Source organism: Festucalex cinctus, chromosome 7 (assembly GCF_051991245.1).
Source record: "Festucalex cinctus isolate MCC-2025b chromosome 7, RoL_Fcin_1.0, whole genome shotgun sequence".
NCBI lineage: Eukaryota > Metazoa > Chordata > Actinopteri > Syngnathiformes > Syngnathidae > Festucalex > Festucalex cinctus.
In genome coordinates, this window is record NC_135417.1 from 12,227,797 (window position 1) to 12,251,839 (window position 24,043).

Genomic DNA, 24,043 nt, shown 5'->3' on the forward strand with positions numbered 1-24,043 from the left:
TAACCACTGTATAATAAATCAAAATAGAGAAAATCTCTTCACTCTTTAAAGGCACAGACACGTAATGGTGAAAGGAAAAGGAAGGTCTTTGCATAGTAGCATGTTTTAAATATATTGCTGGAGTTAAAGTGGAAGTCAACAAAAAGTGTCTACAATATAACCCACTAATTTAAATATGGATAAAGCAGCAAAATACACACGTTGTTATCAATCTCAGGGGGTGGCCATTTTGTTACTTACTGTCGACTGAAAATGACCTCGCAGTAGTTCATCGACCAATCATGGTCACATGACCAAGCTCAGAAAACAGGTGAACCGTGATTGGTCGTTACCTGCGCCCCGAGCAACTGCGATCTCATTTTCACTCGACAGCAAGTAGCAAAATGGACAAAAGACACAACTCACATGCCACAGAAGGAATATTAACTCATTCACTCCCAACCATTTTCACCTAAGTGTTTTCCTGGATTTTGACTGATTTTTCAAGGCCCGCAAAATATTATGTTCTATTGGTCTAAAAAAAAATATGGAACATACCAAAAGAGAGTTTAGAGTATCTTCTTTTATCAGGGAAAAAAAAAGTATATTCCTTTCTGTTTCTGCTGTGCAACAATTAGCAATAGAACAAAGCTAAGTTTCATAGTTTTTCACAATTCTGCTTGGAACTGTGGGGAAATCAGCTTGTTTTAACATGGCGTGGTTGATCTCTTATACTCTGCTGCCACTCAACCATTTTCTGCAGTAGAGAGACTGCATCAAAGCCTTCTCTATGCTCTGGCACAAAAAAACGTATAAGTACGTCTTTGGGACACTTAAAACATTTAAAATATGACGTAGTTATACGTTTTTGGGAGCTAATGAGTTAATGAATTAATTAATTAATTAATCATAATGCCGTGTTTAGACTGGAGGGGGAGACTCCAACTTATTGACTTCCGCTACAAAGTGTTCATTGTAAAGTATAATAAGTTTAGGAAGTTTACGTTAGCATCTGCCTGCTAACAGTAATGTTTTGTGTGATCACAAGCGGCCACGGTCTTTCCGAAGTTGTAATAAAGTTCCAGTTGGTAGTTCACAAAATCAAAACAAAGCACCAAAAGCAAGCGAAATAGCTAAACACTCTTCTCGACTAACATGTATCAAGGATATTGCGAAATTAAAACCAATTCAATAAGAATTAGGTCAGTTTAAAATGGTGTGACATTTGATTCAATCCCTAACACTTGTTCCGTCACGCACATCCTGTCACCATATGAAAACAGGATGCAGACGCATCCATTTAAAAAGTATGAGGTAATATGAAGCCCGAAAAAGTGGCACATCGAGAGAAAAGTGACGAAGCGTGACTGTAGTGTGTTCCACAAAACCCTGAACCACACATCAGATGGCACTTAGAATACACAAACATGGGCAAAGTCGTTGTCATATGATGAAATCTGCAGTCGTTTGTATCCGAAGGTCTTGTCCAAATAATCAGTTCAATTTTAGTGGCGGCTGTCTCAATACGCAGTTTCAATGGGACTTTCTCAGTGGCACCACACACACAAAAACCTCACTCACTCTCTCCACGTCATCTCACATTACGTTAGTGTCCTCTTGGCACAAACGTGAAAAAAAAAAAAAAAATGCTGCTTAACTTTTCCTGGTGTGTGTTTTATTGGCTCTGTCTGAATCAGCAGGGGAATAAGCTACTGGATGTTGTAAAACGGAAAGGCATTCCCTCCTAAAAAAAAAAAAACAACAACTGTGGGGTGGTAGTCAGCTCGCTGTTAAACGACAGGACGTTACATGCTGGGTACCGTTATCAACAACCCTATAAAGCCCTCCAAAATTATTCTTTGGTGTTTCCTTAGAATTTTCCATTCCGTCTTTCATTTGACCACATACTGACATTAACAAGACAAACAAATTACGAGAGACAAGCCAACTTGTTAAATATCCGACAGTCTGGAATGGAAAAGTATTTGCATTGCTGAATCCCCATTTATAGTGGGAGTTGCTGTATAATAACCTAACACAAGTATACACGATTTTCACCCTTGAAAGCAAATCAGACCTGAACAACAAAGTGTATAAGCGTTTGTTTACCTTTCGCTCCAGGTATGAGGGAGTTGCTGCAGACTTGGGGAGATGCGGAAACAAAGCAGAACGCGGCCACGACACAAAACAAGAACCCAGTTGTGCGTCTTGCCATCATGTAGCAAAGGAAATTGTTGAGAATTGCGTGCTATCGCGTGCCTGCTGAAAGATGTGAGAAGCGACCGACAGGTCAGTGCAGCGCTAATGAGCGGATTCTCTCTTTCACACGTATACGCACACGCATTTGTTTACATGGGCTTATCAGCTCCTTATCATAATGTCAAACAACACTTACCAGAGCCGGGCTGAGCTCAAGTTGCAGTAATTAACATAAAGCTTAAACCAGCACATCGTTACAGACCATTTTTAGTCACATGCAATATAGGCGACTGCAACTTATGGCCTTTATTTAACAATGTTAAAAACATCTATGGTCGTATGGAAGCCCAAAAGTGTCAACATTCAATAAAAATGAAAATTTGAAATAACTATCCTTTTGGTAAATAACAGACAATTATGTCATATGGCCATTACATTGTAAAATGAGGCGTTAGCATTATAATGAAAAGTGTTCATACTGTTCTTTAATATGTGTTGGGCAGAATACGTTCACATAGCAACACCAAGCTGAAATCTGATTGGACCAAAAGCAAAAGCACAAATGAGTGGATGCTACGCAGCCAAGACACACACTATGAAATGAAAATAAAAGACATAAATAGAATTAGAGATAGAAATAAAGAATTTACATTTCATGTCATTTGTAAACGTACGTCGATACATTCGATGACATCCACCACACATATCCGTCAAGCTCACAATCAGTCTGCCTCAACCTCAATTAAATTCAACAAAATTCTGTTACACCAGCTACACCACAACTTCGACCTGCTTTCAGCTGGTCTAATGTTTCGTTTATTTTAGGGCACGGAGTTGAAATGCCCAATCTGGCGCAGCACAATTTCCCAAACACTCGCAGCGGCATGAAAATCAAGATGCGTCACTCGCGACTATAAGGACAAACGGGCCGGTGGATAATCTGGTGCTGTCACTTAATGTTAATGTAACGTTTAAAAGTGGTTAACAACAGCCCAAAAGCAAAGGAAAGAAGAAATGTCTGCATTTGTCCTTGGATTTTCAGAATGATAGTTAAAAAAATACATAAATATAATCACAGATCCGCTCTAAAATTTTATTTCCTCGTTGGCCCAAGCCACGCCCCTTCACATAGTTTAGTGAAAATTGCTTCCATATTTTTTTCGCTGCGTGTTTGCCATCTCCTGCACTGATATTGAAACGGACCCAAAGATGACTTGGTCCTCTGTTTTTCTTTTCATATCACAGCGACTGTCATCTGATCAAAAAAAAGCTTATTTGAGCCTCGAACCGATTGCCAACGTGTGTTTGACAGACCAGCAAAACGGCATCGACACAAAACTTACGCGTGAACAAAAACTGCTTTGTAAGTATGCGACCGTGTCGTGATTCGAGGAGTTAGTGGAAGAGAAGGAAAACAGGGAAAGAGATAAAAAAGGGAGTTGAGCTGGAAAAAAAAAAAGAAAGAAAAAAAGACCCAATTAGAGAAGAAGACACACGGAGGGCCGAGTGAGGGGAAGTTAGTGAAGATATTGTGGTTAGTGCAACATGTTCTTGGCTCTGAGTGCAGGAAGACGACTGATTCTAGATTTTCTTTTTCTCCTGAGATGACTTTTACTCGACTTTTGTTTTGTGGCATGATAATGAGCATCCATGTACGCTTGTCTCTGCGGTATAACAAGAGTTTGAAAATATCTAAAGAGTATTAATCAGAAAGAAAACCAATTCATCATCGTCAAGTGCTTCCTGTGGGATTGGCTTCGGATATCGTGACTTCGAAACAACAATTTGCACTGAAGCTCATTGTTTCAGAAACTTTGCTATGCTTGGCATTCGTAGCATCATTTGTATTTGCAGGCACATTGAAAACGATTGGTTGGGAAATGCCAAAACAACTTTTGTTTGTAGTCGGGGAATGACCTCATTTAACTCTTGAAAGGAAATGCCACAAGGCCTGCTGCAATAATGGCGTCAGTCATTCATCGCTTCTTGGTCCTGATGGTCACGTTTGTTTCTTTTGCTCGATGCTGAACCCGATTTCATGTTTTGCACACACAATAGCTACTTGTGATATCACCGCGATAGAGCGCGACCAAAGTTTCTTTTGGCGTCGAGTCATGTTTGTTCAAAACTTCGAAGACTTCAGGATATAGTTTCTGCTGAGGAATTTATGGATTTCAAAATCTGTGTGTTTTGGTTCAGCAGCTCTTTTATGGTCCTGGCTTTTAGTGTTGCTGACAATAGCTGGCTGGTTGGGGAGACGTGCTGTGAAGAAGAACCGAAGCCAACAAAATGCTTTTGCAAGGCCAACATCATGCTTATAAACTCTTACAAGGGAGAGGCCATGTTGTTTAACCCTTTCGCAGACGACATTCATAAATCATACAAATAAACATGGGGATTTCCTTCCAGGAACAAGACAATGGTTTGATGACAAGCTGGTTTGTCTTAAAGTTCTATGCAGCCCCCACTAGTCATTAATATTGTGTTTGTGGAATATGACGTAAGCAGCAAAATCCAACTCATTTATCCATCTCGCTTGCGCAGCCATTTTGCCACTCGCTGCAGTCTGAAAATGACATCACAGTTGCTCAGCTAACGACCAAATCACGGCACAGCTTGCCAACGTCACATGACCAAACCCAGAAAACAGGAGAGATGTGATTGGTCGTTCCCCTGTAATGCCATTTTCAGTCGAAAGTAAAATGGCGGCCCCCCGAGACTGATAAAAAAAAAAAAAAGGTGGATTTTACTTCTTAGAGGGATACTTGAACCACTGAAGCATTTTAAACAGTAAGAAGATAATATTTTGCCGGTAATGAATATGATAACTATTATTTTTCATGTACCGTATTTTTCGGATTATAAGTCGCAGTTTTTTTCATAGTTTGGCCGGGGGTGCAACTTATACTCTGGCGCGACTTGTGTGTGAAATTAACACATTATTACGTCATTTTCACATGTTTTTGTATCGACATTATTTGTATTTATCTTGGTGACTTATTAATTAGTACGGCATAGGTGTCAGGAAGGACATGTGGCATAAAAACTGGCAAACATAATTGCGCATCATGCACTGTAGCGACTCCTGATAGGACGAAAACAAAAACATTTCATGTTATGTTAATAAATTTCACATTTTTTAACGTACACATTTATATGTGTGTGTTGTGTCATTTTTCACCATTTTATATGCGCTTTCTCTGCATTCCTGCTTGATGAGTACAACATACACAAATGTACTTTACAAGTACAAGCATCCTGGAGCTAATTGTATGCCTGTGATTCATGTTGCTTTTTCTAATTTAGTGTGTGAGTCACACCCCGAGATTGAAAGGTGACTCGTGGTCAATGCGCAAAAAAAAAAAAAAGTCTCTGACTCATAGTACCACTTATCTTTTTAAAAAAAAGAAGACATTTTGTCAGTCAATCTGAATCAATCAACCGCCACTTTTATTGAACTCGTCCTCTCCAAATGACGCTTCCGACGTGACTTCACAAAAAGTGTCATTTTAGGAATACTGCAAGACGTGGGAAAGCTGCGATAATGATGAGTTGCTTCGAGGTTATGGCTCAGATGATTAATGATTAATCATCAAAGAAGGCTCCTCCCCCTGAAATAAATCAAAGCATGGTTGGTTCTTGCTGTCATTTCCTTTTTTTTTTTCTAATGACTTCAAGCAACTTGCTCACAAGTGGATGGTTTATTGGAGCAGATGAGAACAGTTACAAAATGAGGGGGCGAAAAAACTTGGAAGGCAATTATATGAGGAGCCAAGTTGAGAAATAACCTGCTAGCGTGACGATCATTGACATAATCCACGTAAATAACCGAGGTGGCACCTTTGGTTACTAGTTTATCGAAAGAACATCTGCAGCTACTTATCTCGATTGCTAAACTGCTAATTTGAGTGTCAGTATGTACACCAGGGGTGTCCAAACTACGGCCCGGGGGCCATTTGCGGCCCGCGTCATATGCTAAAAATGGCATTTGACTCAGTTCAAATCAAATAAAAACAAAAATGTTTGGAGATGGTCAAAGTAAGAAGGGAGGGTGTCGAAAAACACAGGTGCTATTAAAGTTTATTGTAGTTAATTAAAACTAACAAAAAAAATAAACAATTTAGTTAACAAAATAAAATAAAAACAGATGCTTTTTAAAAAAAAAAAAAAAAAAAAAGGAAATTAACTGAAACTACCTTTTATGTTTACAAACCTAACTAAAATAAAACGAACTATAATTATAGCAAATATGTCCTTCGTTTTAGTCTCTGGTAATTAATTTAATGCATGAGCCTTTAGGGATGATTTTAAATGTGATTTTTAGTAGATGTATTTTGATATAAACCGAAATAATGATGTTGCGCCCATGGTGTTTTTTTTGTTTGTTTGTTTTTTTAATATTGCGCACAAGTAATCCACCTTATAAAATAAACAAAAACTAAAACTAACACTGAAACTAAGTAAACTAAAATTAAGCCTTTATTAAAGAACTAAAACTAATTAAAAAAAATAACAGAATCACCCTGAAAACCAATTAAAACTAACTAAATATAAAATAAAAAAATCAAAACTAAATAAAAACTAAAATGAAAAATTCCCAAACTATAATAACCCTACTGCCATATTACAAATAAATTGGTTTATATACTGTAGCATTTTTCAAAATATGCAAAAGCACAAATAAATTATTTGTACAATTTTTATGACTAAACACAATTTCTCTTCATAACATTATGTGGCCCTTGCGTCCTTCTGATTTTCTGTATGTGGCCCTCAAATGAAAAAGTTTGGATGTAGACCAAAAGCAACAATGGTGCAATTTTTCACCAATGCTAGAATGTACAGTATTTGTAACACAGTGTAACAACTAAGCCCAAACACCATTAAAGACAGTTAGGAGATGTGAGGCCACCGTGAGAACGATGACGGCGCTCTTCATCTTAACATACAACATTAGAGCATCCATTGATTCTGAATGTGCTCGTTTGGTGTTACAAAAAGGATTATTCTACGTTTGTGCTTGCTTTGGCCAGGATTTCATTTCTGATCGAACATGACACAAGAATGGTGTCGACATGAAAAACACGGAGAGAAGCAAAAGGTTGCGGGAAACGTTTTGTAGTCGTTTCACACGTGTTGTGAAATCTCAACGAACCAAAAATAAATCTGGGGGAGACGGAAGCTTTTCCAAGTTTTCATTCCTCGCTTGAATTTCCTGAAAATACAGACAATCGCTTGTGAGGAATTTGAAAAACAGGCACCATCTGAGCCCAACTAGTACAGTTCACCCGCAGGAATTGTTGAGCTATGATGATCAAGGAAAGTCGGCCTTCGTAACATAATTTCATTTCATTAGGAAAGCCACTAACATTTCCGTTTTATCGGCCCCTGTAGCGGATTACTCATGGTGGGCAAATCCATGACCGCTTGGATGCGAGTGAATCAAATGCAGACGCAGACACATCTGGTAAAATGATATCAAAAAGTCGTGTCATGACTTGGGCTTGGGACTGGTTCTTGTCATTGATGTCTACGGAAACATTTGTTCTCTAATTCAAAGAGATACGCGATCAAACTGATCGGGAGATCCATCATCATGACGTGAAACATCCAAAAAAATAGCAAGTTGAACAAGGTGGAAGGTTTTTGACAGACCAAGCCAATCTCTAGACTTAAACTCTATCGAGAACTAACTGCGGAAAAGACGACAAAAAAAGAAAAGAAAAAGCACAAATCTAACAATAGCCCCCCCCCCCCCCCCCCCCAAAAAAAAAGCATGATAAGAGAACAATATAAAAAAAGAAGAAGAAGCAAAGGCTGAATGCAGTTATTGCATGCAAAGGATTTGCAGCTCAGGGCATGGTGGGGTTCCGAACTCTGTGTGGAGGCGGGTTAGACCGAGTATTCGTATTTTGGTATGCATGCACAACATGGTGCATTTAATAATAATAAAAAAATAAAAAAACTTATACGTCATTGTGGCCGTGAACACAACCAACTTGATTCACCGCCAATCGAAGCGGCTCCTCTCATTCCCTTTAAATGTGGTGCATGAGAGGCACATTGATAGTCCCTGACGCGGCTGAAGAAGAAACGGATTTGCTCGAGTCTGCCAGGAGGTTGAGGCGTGCAACGCACGTTAATAAGATATTGAAAGCAGACCTCCACAGGCGGATGAAGGGAAGTTGGCCAGGGAGATCACAGATCTGTGAAGGGAGCACTTGGAGATTGCCTTCCAATCCGAATGTTTGCGTGTGACTGGAGCACTTGGCCCATCTCTCCATTTAACAAAAAAAAAAAAAAAAAATGCCCACCCCTGCTCTAGATGAAAATGTTCAGAAAGTAGTCATTTTCCAACAGGAAGTAGATAAGTTGTGTAAAAAAAATAAAATAAAAAAATTCTCCAAGTGTTTCTGCAAGGTTATAGAAATGTCATGGTATTTTTTTTTTGTCTTTTTGTGCCAAGGCACACATTTAATTGACATGGAAATCCAGTAAGTATGACTGGAAATACCAATGTTGAACCACAACACTGGTGAAGAATTGCGTGTTTACATCTGCCTGAAAGTTTGCTGACTTTGGTTCTATGTCCAGTGCTTCTTCCAGGAAGTATTTTATAGAGAGGAGATTTCCTTTTGTCTTTTTCAACCATGACCAGTGGCTTTCCTCAAGTTGACACACAAACTGCTCTGTTTTATAAATCTCAGCCATCGGTTTATTGCCGTAACCCGATCTTAACCTTGACTCCAGTTGTCATACTTGCTTCCCGTGTGTCACCTGTTTGTCCATTTTTGATTTGGGACGCACACAAAACCCATTTTTACTGTAGTTTTGTGTCGGGAACGGTCTTAGACTCCTATTCGACACAACCGGGAGTATCAGAAGCAGCTAAATAAATCATTTGCACATGTGTAAAGATAAATGGATGCCAAATACACTTCTTTTTTGTTTGTTTTATTATAACCAAAGATAGGGGGCTCAAGTCAAAAGACTTGACTCGAACTGACTTTGACTTGGCATTGATTCGTGAGACTCGACTCGACTTGAACTCAATGACAAATGTCATTTTGTTCACATTTTAAAAAAAATACTAAAAAAAAATATTGTGCAGCTTTTGCTTTTGATAGAAAAGTTTTTGTTTTTTTTTCTGTGTGTGTAAATCAGCCAGCAGCAAGCTATATGCTACGAAGGGCTGATGGACATTATTCGTTAAGAAAGTCAAGTCACTTATGTTATTCCAACATATTTGATAGCTTTGAAGAACAAACAATGCATCCAGTAATGGCCAGGAATTTAAAATAACCGAGCAGTGATGTAAATGTAATTAATGTAATACAAGGTGTAAGCAGAGCTAGCTAGCTAACTGCACACTCTAATGCAGCATTAAAACCAAATATGGCAGTAGTGTTGTATGACCTCATTAACTTCAATACATGCTTATAAGAGAACCCTGACCTCTTGTTCAACATCAGCCAGCTGTTGTGCAAAATTCTGGTTGAATAAATGAAATGGGAGTGTAAAAATAGTCCAATTAAAATCAAAATTCTCTCCGTTGATGTCACCATTCCATTTAGAGCCCTTTTCCCAAATTGTCCACCGTCTCGATGAAATATCAGACGGGGTACGATGCAAAAGACGTCAAGTGGGCGTCGTTGTCAGATGGATGTTAAGAAAACAACTTCGCTCTTTCTCATGCCTCCACCTCGCAGTTTTGGGTGTCACTCTGTTTTTCTAGCATACTTCATCCAGACATGTGGTTGCGTTTCTACACGAAACATCCCTCATATTCCTCGTGATTGACATATTGCATTACATCTAATTCCTTCTGTGTGGATGTCAACTACACCTTTAAAAAAAAATGGGAAATAACCTGCATCAGTGTAAAAAAAAAAACAGGGCTGTGTTTGAAAAGATGGTCAATCCCAGGCACATTTCAACTCAAAATGAATGGTATATGTATATCCATCAATCCTTTTAGTGCTTGTCCTCAATCGTGTCACAGGTGAGCTGGAGCCTTTCCATGATCCCAGCTGACTTTGTGCTAGAGACATGGTAAACCCTGGCAAGGTCACTAGTCAATTGTAGGGCACATACATACAGACAAACAATCGCTCGCATTCATTTCCTATGGACAATACTGAGTCTTCAGTTAACCTAACATGCATGTTTTTACAATGTGGAAGAAGGCTGGAGTACTTGAGAAAATACAACTGGGAGTGAGATGTTCTAACCATTGGGACAGCAAAGTCTGGAAGGATTTCTAAACTTGCAAATTTTTATTTTAACATGATACATTCACATAGATAACATTGGGGAACAGGTCGTAATCAGCTCTTCTTACTACAGCGAATCAGTGGAATTTTGCTTATCTACAGGTTAAGATGTGAAGAAAAAAAATAACATGCTAAGAAAAAATGATTGCAATTTGCGAATCAGCATGACAATTTATTTAAATAATAATAATGATCAATAAACATAAGCCAACAGAATTGTTTCCCTAAATTGTTCCCGATTACAATAAAAAAATAAAATAAAAAAAAATAAAAAAAGAGTGAAGGACTAGCGAAAATGGTGCCATGTCACCACAGGGTCACCTCATTCCTGCACTTTGTCAACATTTTCAAATCCACCACCTTGCGATTCCCCATCCGAGCCTAATTCTCCGCTACGATTTAACCACCCTCACTTAAGTTATGTAAAAATTCAAAAGTTAAAATATAAAGCAAACACAGCTGAACGGTGACTGTTGCTATTCGCTGATTTATGAAAGTGAGAGGAAGAAGACTACTACTAAGTTCTTGGCTTCAAACTTCTATCTTCTGCCACACGATATAAATCACTGGCATTCTGAATTTAGTTTTGGGGCCAATGACTTGACTGAATGACTACAGAAAGCTGGATTTGCATTTGAAGACTGATGTTGAAGACCGCCATGTTGCTTTAGGCACGGGTGATCGCGCATGTGTTTTATATTTCCTGGATTTGGACAAAAGTCACACTCGCAGTCATTGCTTTACTGATGCAGATTTAACAGGTGCGTCATCGCAGGCCAAAAGAGGGCATCTGCTGTATTGGACTGCCCAAAGAACTGGCCAGCAGTGAAAAGTGCAAGTATAGCGTGATGTGTGGGATGAGGTCCTATTGTGTGGGAAAAGTGATGTACAGTTGGAAGGGCTGCGTGACATATGGGCCTATGACAGTCTGCTCTGCGCTCCCACACTCGACCCTATAAATCCTCCCTATGATGCGGCGGTTAAACTCCGACACGAGAGGAGGCATGAGATTCCAAATGTTGACTCTGAGACGATGACGAGTAATTGATTCCAACTCGGAAACAAATTGATGTAAAGCCACAACGAAAGCGGTAAGCTTACAAACATCATTTGAAAAAGTACGGGGATGAGAGACAAAAAACATGCATCACCGATGTATAACATTTTTCCCATGGCCCTAAGTTACACCACTTTATACATTTTTTGGGGGGTATGTCAGCATCAGAGTGTTGAAAACAGTAGGGTGTGTACAATACTTTATGTAGAACGTCTTAGAGGAGACAAAAAAAACTGCAAGCAAATCAAACACCATTATTGTGTGGACACATTAATCAGCTCATTAATTAATCAAGGTTTGGACTACACCCTTTGTTATGTTCTGGGGTTGGATCCCAAACACGCAGACACAAATAAGATTTTAACTCTATTCGCATAACACCCAGACGCGTAGAACAAACTTGACTAGATGAGAAACAACGAGAATGTATCAAGAATCACGAGACGCTAAGCCGTGGAATTGCACAGAGGAACAGAGGTAATAATCCGACAAAAACACACACTTCGCAGACAGGATTATATAGACTCGATCTGTTTGGTTGTGGCAAGACATGTGGGTAACAGGACTGACATGGAATTATCTGATTGGCTGTTGACTAGATAAAGAGATTAAAGATTCCTGACATCCCATAGCTTCTGACATCACATGGCATTTTACCAGTTGAAACTAGATGCTGGCTGCATCAGTTCAAAACAGACACCTGACCACACGGTCCTGACCCAAACATAACCCTTGTGTGACCCTAGTCATGACAGTAAACATAACCCTTGCATGGCCCGTAATATGTATTTCTTTAAATTTGTGGTTGAACTCTCTAGGAGGTTGAAGGGCTTTCATTGTATATTGTATTAAACTCTTGTTCTCTGCATTTGGTGGGAACACAAAGTGGAAGACGTGATGAACATGTGTCAACTGCAAAAGTCTGTTTTCTTTACCTCTGTATTCCCGGCGTCTGGCCTTTCACCGGTCTCTTTCAATTTGCCAATGGAATAAGGACACAGGGAAATGGCAAAGATTTGCAAAAAGTAAAGAAAATGATTTCCATATGATTTAAGGGAAATGTGAACAGCTGCCATTTGACAGATATTGTTGGAAAGAATTTAAACTCAGGGTCATCATTGCCAAAATGATTTGATTTGTTTTCACATGACGACCATTTAGGCACACGTTGCATTGACCCTCACTCTGGGTTTTAGTTTTTTCGTCTTCATTTAGTTTTTCTACATTTATTGAATTGATTTACATTTACCGTGAACAAATCTGTATTATTTTGTACTTTTCTCCATCTTATTCTTTCTCCTGTGCCTCAGCCCAGCAGTGATGACAGCATGTCCCTCACAGTTGAAAGCTTGCGTACATTCTCACTCCACAGGCGAAACACGCAAAACAGCAAAGGACAGGAAGGGAAGGGAAAGATTAAGATGATGCAAAGCAGATTTTGATGACTGATTGGTTCTGTTTCATACACAAGTTCACATTTATAGCCCTATCAGCCAAGCTTGCCTCCGGCATCTTTTAGGCTCTATATGATCGATCATAGTCTTCTTTTCTGCTCCTTTTCCACATTTTGTTATGATATAGTCTTAACTATAATGCAATAAATTCACCTGTTTCCTCCAAATTGTACACAGCGGCCCGTGATGACAACTTTTCACCCACTCTTCTTCGCAGTACAGCTCCTTCAAGTTGGATGGAGCGCTTCAGTGCAGAGCCATTTTCAAATCTCTCCAGATGTGTTCGCTCGGATTCAAGTCTGGGCTCCGGTTCGGTTTCTCAAGGACTTTCACGCAGTTGTCCTCAAGCCACTCCTTTGAAATCTTGACTGCGTCTGAAGAGTCGTTGTCCTGCTGAAAGATGAAATGTTTGTTGCTCCAACTCCGGAGGATCCAGGATATGTCTGTACATTCGTTCAACCCTGACCAGTCTGCTTCTGAAAAATATTCCCACAGTCTTCAGCGTATTTCACTGTCGGGATGGTGACGATGCCTGCTTTATTCCAATTGTGATGTCTCACATTCATGACAAAGAGTGGCTCATTGTGTTATGGATGAATTATACTTATGCAGTTAATGTGTCCCTTATGACGATAATGTATTGTATTATTTACATATTTACGCAAACACTCGCCGCAGCGGACTGAATGAAAGAGGAAATCAAATGTCATGTGTGGCTGAAAGGAGGCGGGGACAGAGAAAACCTCGAGGTTCATTGTGAAAAACTTGCTACCGACCAGGTTAGGTTCATAGATACTGTTACTACAGTAACTGACCGAGAGATTGATTACTTCTTTTTATGAAACAGGCTAGAGTTACATCTTCTTCTCTGGTTTCAGTTACCTCCCTTTCTGAAACGAAAAACGCAGCAATTCCCACATTTCGGTTTTATTTACTCGAGGATGGACCCCTGGAATGTTCTCCTGTTTTCAAGGAGGAATGCTGGAGCTCTGAGACAGTAACAATTGCGTTCATGGTCGCCATCTTTTTACTCCAAATCTGTGCCTTCAGACAATTCATTTGACTTGATTTGTCTCTGTCAATTGTTGGAGTTCATATAGACAAGAATGGGCCTTTTCAAATCATGTCTCATCACGTTAGACCAGTTAAGCTGTAGAAACATCTCAAGGAAACAAGACAAATTAAAGAGCTGTGAATACTTCTTCGGATGCACTGTATTAAGTTACGGTACCTTGACAGACTGAAGAGAAGGCTAATCCTGACCAAGATCCATCATCTAGATTCCAAAAGATACTGGAGGCAATCTTGGCTGAGGTGATTGTACTGTTTATTGAAAACATGAATCCTGTCAGATGGATTCAATAAAATGACCTCCTCCTAACCTTAGGTTGGGGTTTCCCAAATTACAAATGCGGTTTCTTTTGCGGGATCCATATTTCTGCTTGACGACCAATGAAAGTATTTTACTCTGACAATCAGTGGCTCATGTTGGATACAGACACTGTATCCAAACTTTTTTTTTTTTTTTTTTGGTAAAAACAAACACACATAGACTGTTACCTACAAAATATCTAAATTAATTTCTGATACTCTATTCTACCTTTTTCTAACAACGCGCCTTATGAGATTAACTGTAGTTCCTGTGAAATGTCAGGTCTTGTGAGTTCTATTCTTCCATCTATCCATCCATCTATCACACTTGTTTGGGGGGCTATGTCGATAGCACCTTGACTATAATGTGCTGATTCAAACTTCTATTTCACTGAGCTGGGGGCGCCGGCCAGAGCGCCACTTCGTGGCCAGGATGCTTGGAAGGCGCGGAAGTCAAGATGGTGGAATAAGGAGGAGGCAGGCAGCAAATGTGATCACTTTATCCACCAATTTGATTATATAACATTCCAAGAAATCCAACAAAGTCCAGTATGCTCATTATTAGTCCACTTGTGTTTGATTGTCCTGAGTTTATGTTCCAATAACTGCTGTGTATGGATTGAGGAGTGTTTACTGTGCAAGGATGTATGTGGGTGCGTGTGTGTGTTTGGTCTCGACAAAAGAGAAGGAAATAAACACAATTACAAACTATAGGAAGGTATATGCATATTAAATCAGACAACATCACACTCTAGGGCCACTCAATGCCAGCTAATGCTAATGCTAACGCACACTCGTCGGTACTAAACTGTGAATAATGAATGCCACACATTAAACGGTGATAGCCACTCACCTCAGATGGACGCACACTTGGCCAGGAAGGCACAGAAACAAATTAAGAAACTTAACACAGCGTAAAATAAATCTTAACTACGGCGCACTTCAACTGCTAACACAACGGCACGTCGAGCTGGTCACTTTCTCTCTCCCTCTCGCTCGACCGCAACACCAACCTGACGAGGACCCAAACTTAGATGCGCAAACAGTGCCTGCCAGAAAGGAAACAAATACTTGAGTCTTTTGTACAACACTATCACCGAGAGAGATATGTGAAAGAAGGGACGAAGAACAATTTATTTAGGTGTAACACTTTTTTTTTCCAACTACAATACACAATTGTTCATGTGTTGTCATAAACAGAATGGGGTTTTGACTGGCAACCAATGCAGCGTCCAAACTCATTGGAGAGACTCCTGCTCACACATGACCCTGATGAAAATGGATGAACAGATTTCGTTCATTTCTCCTGCCTAGTCCCAAGAGTCTTCTAAGAAACTCACCCAAAGCAATGTAAGGCTTTTATTTAAATGTCTCTTCTAAATGTATTTAAAGTCCATATCGCCTTGTGCAATTCAGCCAGCGGAACTATTGCTCATCTCAGACTCTGTTTGGACTAACTAGGACTCCCTGACATCATCATTCTGGCCTTCAAAACACACCTCGTGGTTGTTCAGCCCATTTACAGTGCAGACTATTTCAATTTTCTGGATGTGGGTAAAACCATCTTAATGCTGTCTGATTATATGTGTTTTTTTTCCTTTCACTCTTTATCATTTCCTATCTTCCATCTCACTTTCTGAGGCACATATTTTCATTGATGCCCACTCGTCTGGCCTCAATATGTCACACAGGTCCTGTTTTAGAAATAAACAGTCGGCTGTTTCCTTGGCCTTCTCGGTTCTGATGAGAGGAACAGACTGCAGCATGCTGGCACCACTGCAGTGTGCTGCTCAGTTTGCAAAAAAAAACCTTTTGGAAGTCAGTATTACGTGGCCGAATCACACCACAAATGTCAATTAAGATGCACCTCTATGCATGCTTTCACACAAACAAAGCCGTGCTCTTGGAAAGGTCAGGAAATACATCACAATTTCTAAAGTGTACCTACCAAGGATGAATCAAGATATCCGTTTGGGAGGAAAAAATAAAATAAAAAAAAATCATCCATCTGGTAAAGTTAGTGAAATGTCACGTTTGTGCGGGAAAAATAAACTGGGATGTGCATATTTTTCCATTTTTTCTATAACAGGATGGAAGATTTTGGATATGTTTGTGGAAACGAGCCGCTTCAGTCGAGCGAACATGTCAACCTTGCAGTGCAACAACAGACACAGTGTGTACTATGTTTAACTTTTTGTACGAAGGAACCTCAATAGCTAAATGTTCTATCTATCTATCTAGCTAGCTAGCTAGCTAACTCGCTAGCTAACTCGCTAGCTAACTAGCTGGCTGGCTGCTAACTAGCCTGCTAGCTGCTGTCTCCGGTGTAAACATACATTCCAAAAATACATATACAATACTGTACTCTACGAATGCATTTGCAAGTATATTTTATTATAGGTTTCTAGTGCCGTGGTGTGCTCCACTTTTTGTGTTCATTTGTTTGGTGGTGTGCTGTGGGATTTTCCTGTTATAAAATCTATTCCTTGGCTCAGTAAAGTTTGCGAAACACTGTTCCTACTGTATACTGTAAGTTTACTTATTCATTGATGTAATTCTGCACTAGTTTGTTAGAATAGAACAGACATTTACTGGAATAGTTAAAGATGTCACAATTCTGCAGCCAAAATCTCCACACTTGTTTCCAGTGTTTGTGGGAATATCATTTCATAAATGCTTGCTTCACTGACCATTTTCATATGTTCGATTAATTAACTTTGTTTCCACTGCTGGAACAAACAGACTCCCGCTGCTCAGCAGCCTGGTTTTGGTCATAAATTGGGTTTAGTTAGAAAGATAATCATGACCAAAATCACTGAGGCAACAAGTAGAGTCGGTCCATCAAACCCAAAGTAGGGCTTAAGTGATTCCGCCTGCCTTATCCTGTTCATCTAAAGTAACCACAGGAGTTTGGAAGGCATCTTTATCATTAGTCACGGTCGTGTGTCTGGACCCTGAACGCATATGTCACTTGGGTGCGAGTCACCAAATGTATTGATACCTCATGATGATCTGGCAAAGTGGGCGTCTAGTAGGTTTAAGAAAAAAAAAAAAAAAAAAGCGAAAAACAGAATTGGTTCTAATGTGACGAGCAAAAGAGTGCTTGTGTGATTGTTGAATTGCGTTGTGACAAGAGTTCGACGAGGGGAAATATTTTATACAATGACGACAGAACAAGACATAAGCGGACCATTCATTAGGTTCTCGAGAGTTTGGAATTTCCCCCGTCACAGCCAAAAACACAGTCACGCACACATTCTGTACACTGAAGCTTCACTTAACAAAAATATGCTTTCAAATTTGCCTTGCTATCTTTATTTTGGGCCAAATGGATGGATTTAAAAAACATGAATATACTACAGTATTCATGGTGATGTTTACACTGCTAACCAGTGTAAATCCATCCATACACTTCATCCTCATTAGCATCACAGGTGAGTTAGGCTAGCGCTGTAAATTTGAACCCCAAACCTCAGAACGATCTGACAGACATGCTAACCATTAGCCACCTTGTTTTCAAAAACAGTCAATTTTAAAGCTGTTTTTTTTCTTTTCTTTTTTCTTAAACGTACCACAGGACCAGATCTTTTGTTTAAAGTTCCGAAAGATTACAATTGTTGGCCACTGGTGGAAATGACCACAGCCACAAGTGTATTTTTAAGTAGGCCTTGATAAGAAAAGACGAATTAGTGATAAATTGGGTTTGCAGCATTTTTGTTTCACACAACCGCAGGGACGGAAAAAAAAGGATCTAGGGAACGCTCATCATCATCATCATCATCACCACTGAATCACATTGATGATCATGGGAGATGCGCTCAAAACTGGTTCAATTGCATAATTTTCGAACAGCTCCTCATTTCAATTCTCATAGGCCAAACTTCACATATATATGGGAAAATATCTGGAAAAGAAAATGGTTTGTAATTTCTGCCTTATAGTTTTGAGGTTCTGAGTTTGAATCTTGTTCTTTTCTATCGTTGTCAATCAAAACTATTGCAGGCCAATCAAGTGAAGTAAACAAGGAAACTACAATGTGTTAGCTTGACCTAATACGGTGATGTGACATGTTCGTAAATGTCATTTGTGTACAGTATTCGTAATACGCGCTCCGCAACGTGTTTCATTTCAGCGCACATCTGTGTGTGAGAACATTGCGGTATCGAGGGAAGGAGTGTCACTTCTCCGCATAACGCTTACTCACCGTGGAAATACAAACGCAATCGATCACAAGTGAATTACAACGAATGTTACTTTGTCCTGTCATCCACAATTACTTACTACTTTTAGTAAGAACAGACGGAAACAGTTTAACACATATTCTCCCAGTGTACCGAGTAATTTGGCGAGCAAGGCAATTGTTGCTTTCTAGGATTTAGGAAAAGTGTTGGAGCTCTCTTGCTGAGCGGTTCTTCATTGCTGTACAGTGGCATTCAACAACAACAACAACAACAAATGTGACATTTTCTTGACTAGAACACAAAGTTAAAGCCGCCATTAATAAATTCATTTTCTATAACTCCTGACCTGGATAAAAGTAAAATCAATAAAATGTTGTTTGGTGAAACTTCTTACACCAGGCTGTACTTTTAAAAATTAGGGATGTTCGATACCACTTTTTATACGTATACTCAAATCTTCAAGACTCACTGATAACGATACCAAGTGCCAATCCCATTAGTACTTATGATACATAAAATTTCCACAAAAAACCTATATATACCAATTATAGCAAATTTCATTAAAATTGCTTGAAATCAATGGCAATTATATTTTTAAATTTGCTCATCAGTCATTTTGCATAGAGTACACAATAAAATCAAAAAATAAATAAAATGAAACAAATAGTCCAGTGGCCAGAGAAAAAAAAAGGCCCAATCAAAATATGTGGTTGTTCAACTTCTTTTTAAGGAATACCGTGAAGTGCAAAAAATTCAATTTAATACAATCTGGTTTCCAACTTCAAGTAGTTTAGTAATATCTACCATGTTAAGAATTCCTCAAGCTGTTTAGTGTATGATGTTTAATTATATCTTGTTTTGAAATCCTTGCTTTTAATTTGGAAGGCTAGTCTCTATTTCCGTTTCCTGTTTCACATTCTCTGTTAGTCATTCATCTTATAGCAGTGCAGTAGTCAATGACGATATATTATATAAAAAACAAAGATCTGTCTGCACTTCAAAGCTAATTAAATTGCTGAGTACAACTGAAGACTTGTAAATTTATTTTAACAAGCTGTTTGTGACCTATCAAAATTGGTCCGTGACCTACTTTTGTGTCCTTGCTACAAAACAAATCAGGTTCCAAAAATACAGCCAGCTCAAATTAAGTTGTTTTCCAAAACATTGAGAGAAAACAAATGTACTTCACCAAAAAGTGTGAGACCGTACTTGTTTGCGCATATGTGCGCCTGTGACCGGTTTGTGGCGTCAGTCGAGATACGCTGCAGCTCATCCGCTATATGCTAATGAGGACAAAATCAGTTGACTCACCTGTACAGATTTTGAATCCGTGTTGTATGCCGGCCAATTTAGTTTTCGCCATTCCTTTTTTTAAGCTGAAGCTGCTGTTATGTCAGCTCAGAGTTCATTCAGACATCGAGTTTGGCAGCTCCTTGACAAGATGAGAGAAGAAAGAAAAAGAGGAAATTGGAACAGTGTGTGACCGCAGAAAGGCCTTAGACCGTTTATAATGTGCCCCACTAAAAAGAAGGGGAAAGCCAGGAATACTGAAGGGGCTTTCGGCTGCGCTTCTTTCGCAAGCGTCCCGGCTAACTACGCAGGCTGGCGTGTGTCACACAACGCTGAAGGAATTCAGGAAGGCAGTACCTTTTGCGCAGAGGAATATCAGATGATGTATTGGCTCCGGATTTCCCCACTTTGACATTTCTGAAATTGTAATTCTTCCCCATCATGCCTTGTTAAATTGTCAGATTGATTGGAAGTCATTTGACAGGAAACCACGTAAAGAATTATGAGAAGTTAAACAGGAGCGTGGCATTTTCCACACACGACTATTCTTCATATAAATATGACATTTACGAAAAACAACAAACGTGACCATGATGGATCACAAACCCACATCAATGGCCCAAACTTCCGAGAATACACGCAGATACTGGCTCAACGAAAGGCTTTATTTAGCTATTTCGGCCTCAGAGGAATCGAGTTAATCACTAAAACAGAACCTTGGAAAGAAATCCCCCCGCGGCAGGAATTGACAACATCTTAACCACATTTTAAGGAGGGACAAGGGCCCACTAAAGCATACTTCAGATTGTTGAACAGTCGAATGCGCATTCACACACGACCCTGCGCGCTCGCAACGGAGATACACAACTGCCAAACCTTCATTTTCTATACCGTACGAGGGTTATAAGTTGGAGTCTTTGCCAGCTGATTTGGGGCGAGTGGCAGGGCACATATACGCAAACGACCATTCAAATTCACACCGACAGACAAGAATCAACACAAAGACCAGTCGGAGAAAATATGAAAACTCCACATAAATCTCTTCCAAGGTGCTCGTGCTGTCCCCTCCAACTCTTTTCCCGGCATAATCTTGGATGTAGCATGGGTAGAATCAAGGGACCTTGACTATCACTGCCTCCAGTGAGAATCTCGTAACCGCTTGCTTAACATGCTTGTTCCTCAATATATTTATTGAATTTTCCATCATTTTTTATACAAACACAAACATTCAAAAGTATCATCATACATTCCACCAATACGACATATACAAAGCATAAAAAAATGAATAAATAAAAAATACAGCTCAGATAAATAAAAACGTAATCTTCAGGGAGTGGTACAATGACAATATTCACATCCAGAACAAAACAGTCCAAAATTCAAGCGGTACCTTGTATAATCGATAATGAGTATTCAGGCTCAAGATAAGTCAAAAAATGGTTGCCATACATTATTGAATTGGTCCACTTTGTGATGTAGAATGTTTGTCAGATATTCCAAAGGAATCCATTTCAATATTACACAGCGCCCAATGAACCTGCCATGCATGTCTTTGGAATGTGGGAAGAGACGGGAGTACCCGGAGAAGACCCACACAGGCACGGGGAGAACATGCAAACTCCACCCAGGGAGGCCGGAGCCTGGACTCGAACCGGAGTCCCCAGAACTGGGAGGCGGACGTGCTAACCACTCACACACCGTGCCGCCACAATGCTACTTATTTAACTATATTTATCATTTCAAATGTACCCGTGGCTAAAAAATGTGGCAAAGTCTCTGTTGCCTTGTTGTCTTTGTGACATGTTGTTTGTGGTTCAATTCAAAAATAACTGCAGTATTGTACCGTATATGTGACACAAAAAAAGGTCAAGTGGCATTTGAATATCACATTGTTACATTCTGCCTTATTAACTTGTTTTTTTTGTTTGTTTTTTTTAGATGTCAACTTAGCTAAATTGTTATCTAAAGGTCCATTTTGTACCACTGATCACAGCGGAGTTGTAGTACAAACCAGCTGATTATGTGCATGAAGTGGGTTAGGTTTAGGGCTGGTCGATTGTTATTTACAGGACACATGCCTATATCGACAAAAACAAACATTCAAATCAAATGTTTTTTTTTTTTTTTTTTTAATGAATTTGGATGAAGCAGAGAACCGGCAGAAAACCCAAATTGCTGCACAGAGAAGGAGGTCGAGAAGAGATTTGAGGCCTGAACAGAAGGTTATACCACAATCCAGGATTTAGGATCATATAGGTTTGGTGACAAAATGGACAATTTCTATTGGGGTTTTTCCCACTCCCAGAATCTGAACAAATCGGAGGTTGAGCAGACTGAAGTCAACTTTCAAAGGTTCAACTGCATTCAGTTGAGGTCAAGCTTGGACTGATTGCACACCAGTCCAACACCTGGATTCTTTTTGCTCTCCTTCTTTGTGTCTTGAGGGCGTTTACGTCGTACTTCTCGGCATTGATTGTGCCGTCGCAGTCGAGCGAATTGCAGCACCACGGCTGGTTCCACTCAAATTCTTTTCATTTGCTGTCCACTTCCCTCGGGAACAGACCTTTCCGGAATGCTGCTTTTCAACCAAATAATGATTACCATCACTTGCTGATCTCAATTGGCCCACGTGGCATTGTTTCTCGATTGTCACATCCTTGCCGAATCCCGGGGAAACGTCAACAAGCCTCTACGCGAGGAAAATTTGACGAGATAAACCATTTAGCGTGTACGCAATTTGTGATGAGCGTAAGTACTTTGTACGTAATTTAAACGTACAAATCCACATCCAAAAGCAGCTTCTTTTATTGTTTATTGATAAAAGTACCCTGGACCAATTTTGGTCAATCCACGTCCACCACAATAACTTGGAGTGGCTAGCATGACGGAGTTGCCTTGTCCCCAAATTTCACCACCGCTTTGAACCCTGAGTAGGTTTAGAGAAAGGCTTAGGCGCTCAGCTCATGAAATAATTACTGGTTAACCGCTAGTGACCGCATTCTCTCCTCTGATGTTGCCTTCAGAAGACTCAATGCAGTTGGCTGATGGCGCAGGGTGGCACAGTGCAATGGTGGCAGCCGAAGCTGGGAATGCCCCGTCACGGGATTCTTGGAGCCGATTCCGACATTTTATAGGAGCTAAGACGTGACAAAAAGTGAGGACGACTCAGTGTGGCCGGCTGAGGGACTCGAGCCCTATATTTAGCCACTTTAACGACTATTTTTCAGAAAGGGCACTAGCAACAAGTCCAATAAGTTTTTGAGTTGTTTTTGGAGACTTCTGGACAATCTGAGAGTGAGTCCAAAGCAGGAGATGTTCACGTTATTCTATTTTTCTTTGCAATGCTTCTCAATTATTTTCTGTCATGCCCCACCTAGGAAGAAGAAAACATCTGGCTCCCCCGCCCATACGCTTCGTCATATTTCCTCGTCTTAGCTTTCGGGCGACTTTCGTTTGTCTCTTTATCTCTGCCTCTCTCCGCCTGTCTTCTCATCCCTGTTAAATATTTTTTCATGGTGTCACTTGAGGGTCTGCGACACTTCATACTCATACTCTGTGCTGTGTGCAAAGCGCGCATGCTCAGTGCAAACAAAACCCCTATACCACCGAGTGAATGCTCCTTGCGCCAATGAGAGCGCCACTGCCCCCTAATGTAGTGGAGGTACAATTGCACTTTATTCTAAGACAGTAAAAAAAATTAAATAAAAATATAAAAGTGTTTTGTTGGGGGGGGGGGCGCTACTATTTGAGAAGCACTGTGTCAAGGCAACATTTGATAAACAAGCGTTACACTCAGAATGGCTTACTCAGACGTTTTTAGAAATAGAGAAGTAAGCCCACTGAAAACTATTTGTATCAAAGCAATTAAAAAAAAATTGATTTTTCGCAATATGACCCTTTTTAAAACACAGTATACTATCCAATTGTACAAGTGACAAATTCACATGATTGTTCACAGATAAATAAAGCAAGTCTCTTTAGTCAAGAGCAACAATACTCAACAAACGCCGATCGCAAAGGTAGTATTGGTAGATCACATGACGTTAGTCAACCTATCATTAAAATACTTGTTTAAATAAGGTGCTGAGCTATGTCAGTGGCCCAGAATTTTAGCTCACTGGTAGCTGCGCTCCCAAACCGGAGACAAATGGTTCAATCCCAGAGTGCCCCGGTGCCCATAGCAGGTTATACAATATTCCAAAAATAGTACACAGAATTTCTTACATAATGAATTCAATG

The 24,043-nt window shown here is 39.7% G+C and overlaps 1 protein-coding gene across 11 annotated transcripts in view; it reads right to left on the bottom strand.

The window, feature by feature from the left end:
• The window catches only part of colec10 (collectin sub-family member 10 (C-type lectin)), a 49,699-nt gene that overhangs the window by 7,551 nt on the left and 18,105 nt on the right, over window positions 1-24,043 (bottom strand). For 5 of the 11 annotated variants that reach the window (XM_077526978.1, XM_077526976.1, XM_077526979.1 and 2 more), the window contains one exon: window positions 19,826-19,946. In XM_077526978.1, coding sequence (XP_077383104.1) covers window positions 19,826-19,877 — 52 coding nt within the window. In that variant the 5' untranslated portion in view covers window positions 19,878-19,946. Of the gene's footprint in view, window positions 1-2,088; window positions 2,264-13,115; window positions 13,356-15,186; window positions 15,383-19,825; window positions 19,947-24,043 lie in introns of those variants that run through there. The other 6 variants (XR_013284298.1, XM_077526980.1, XM_077526974.1 and 3 more) reach the window with 4 other exon arrangements.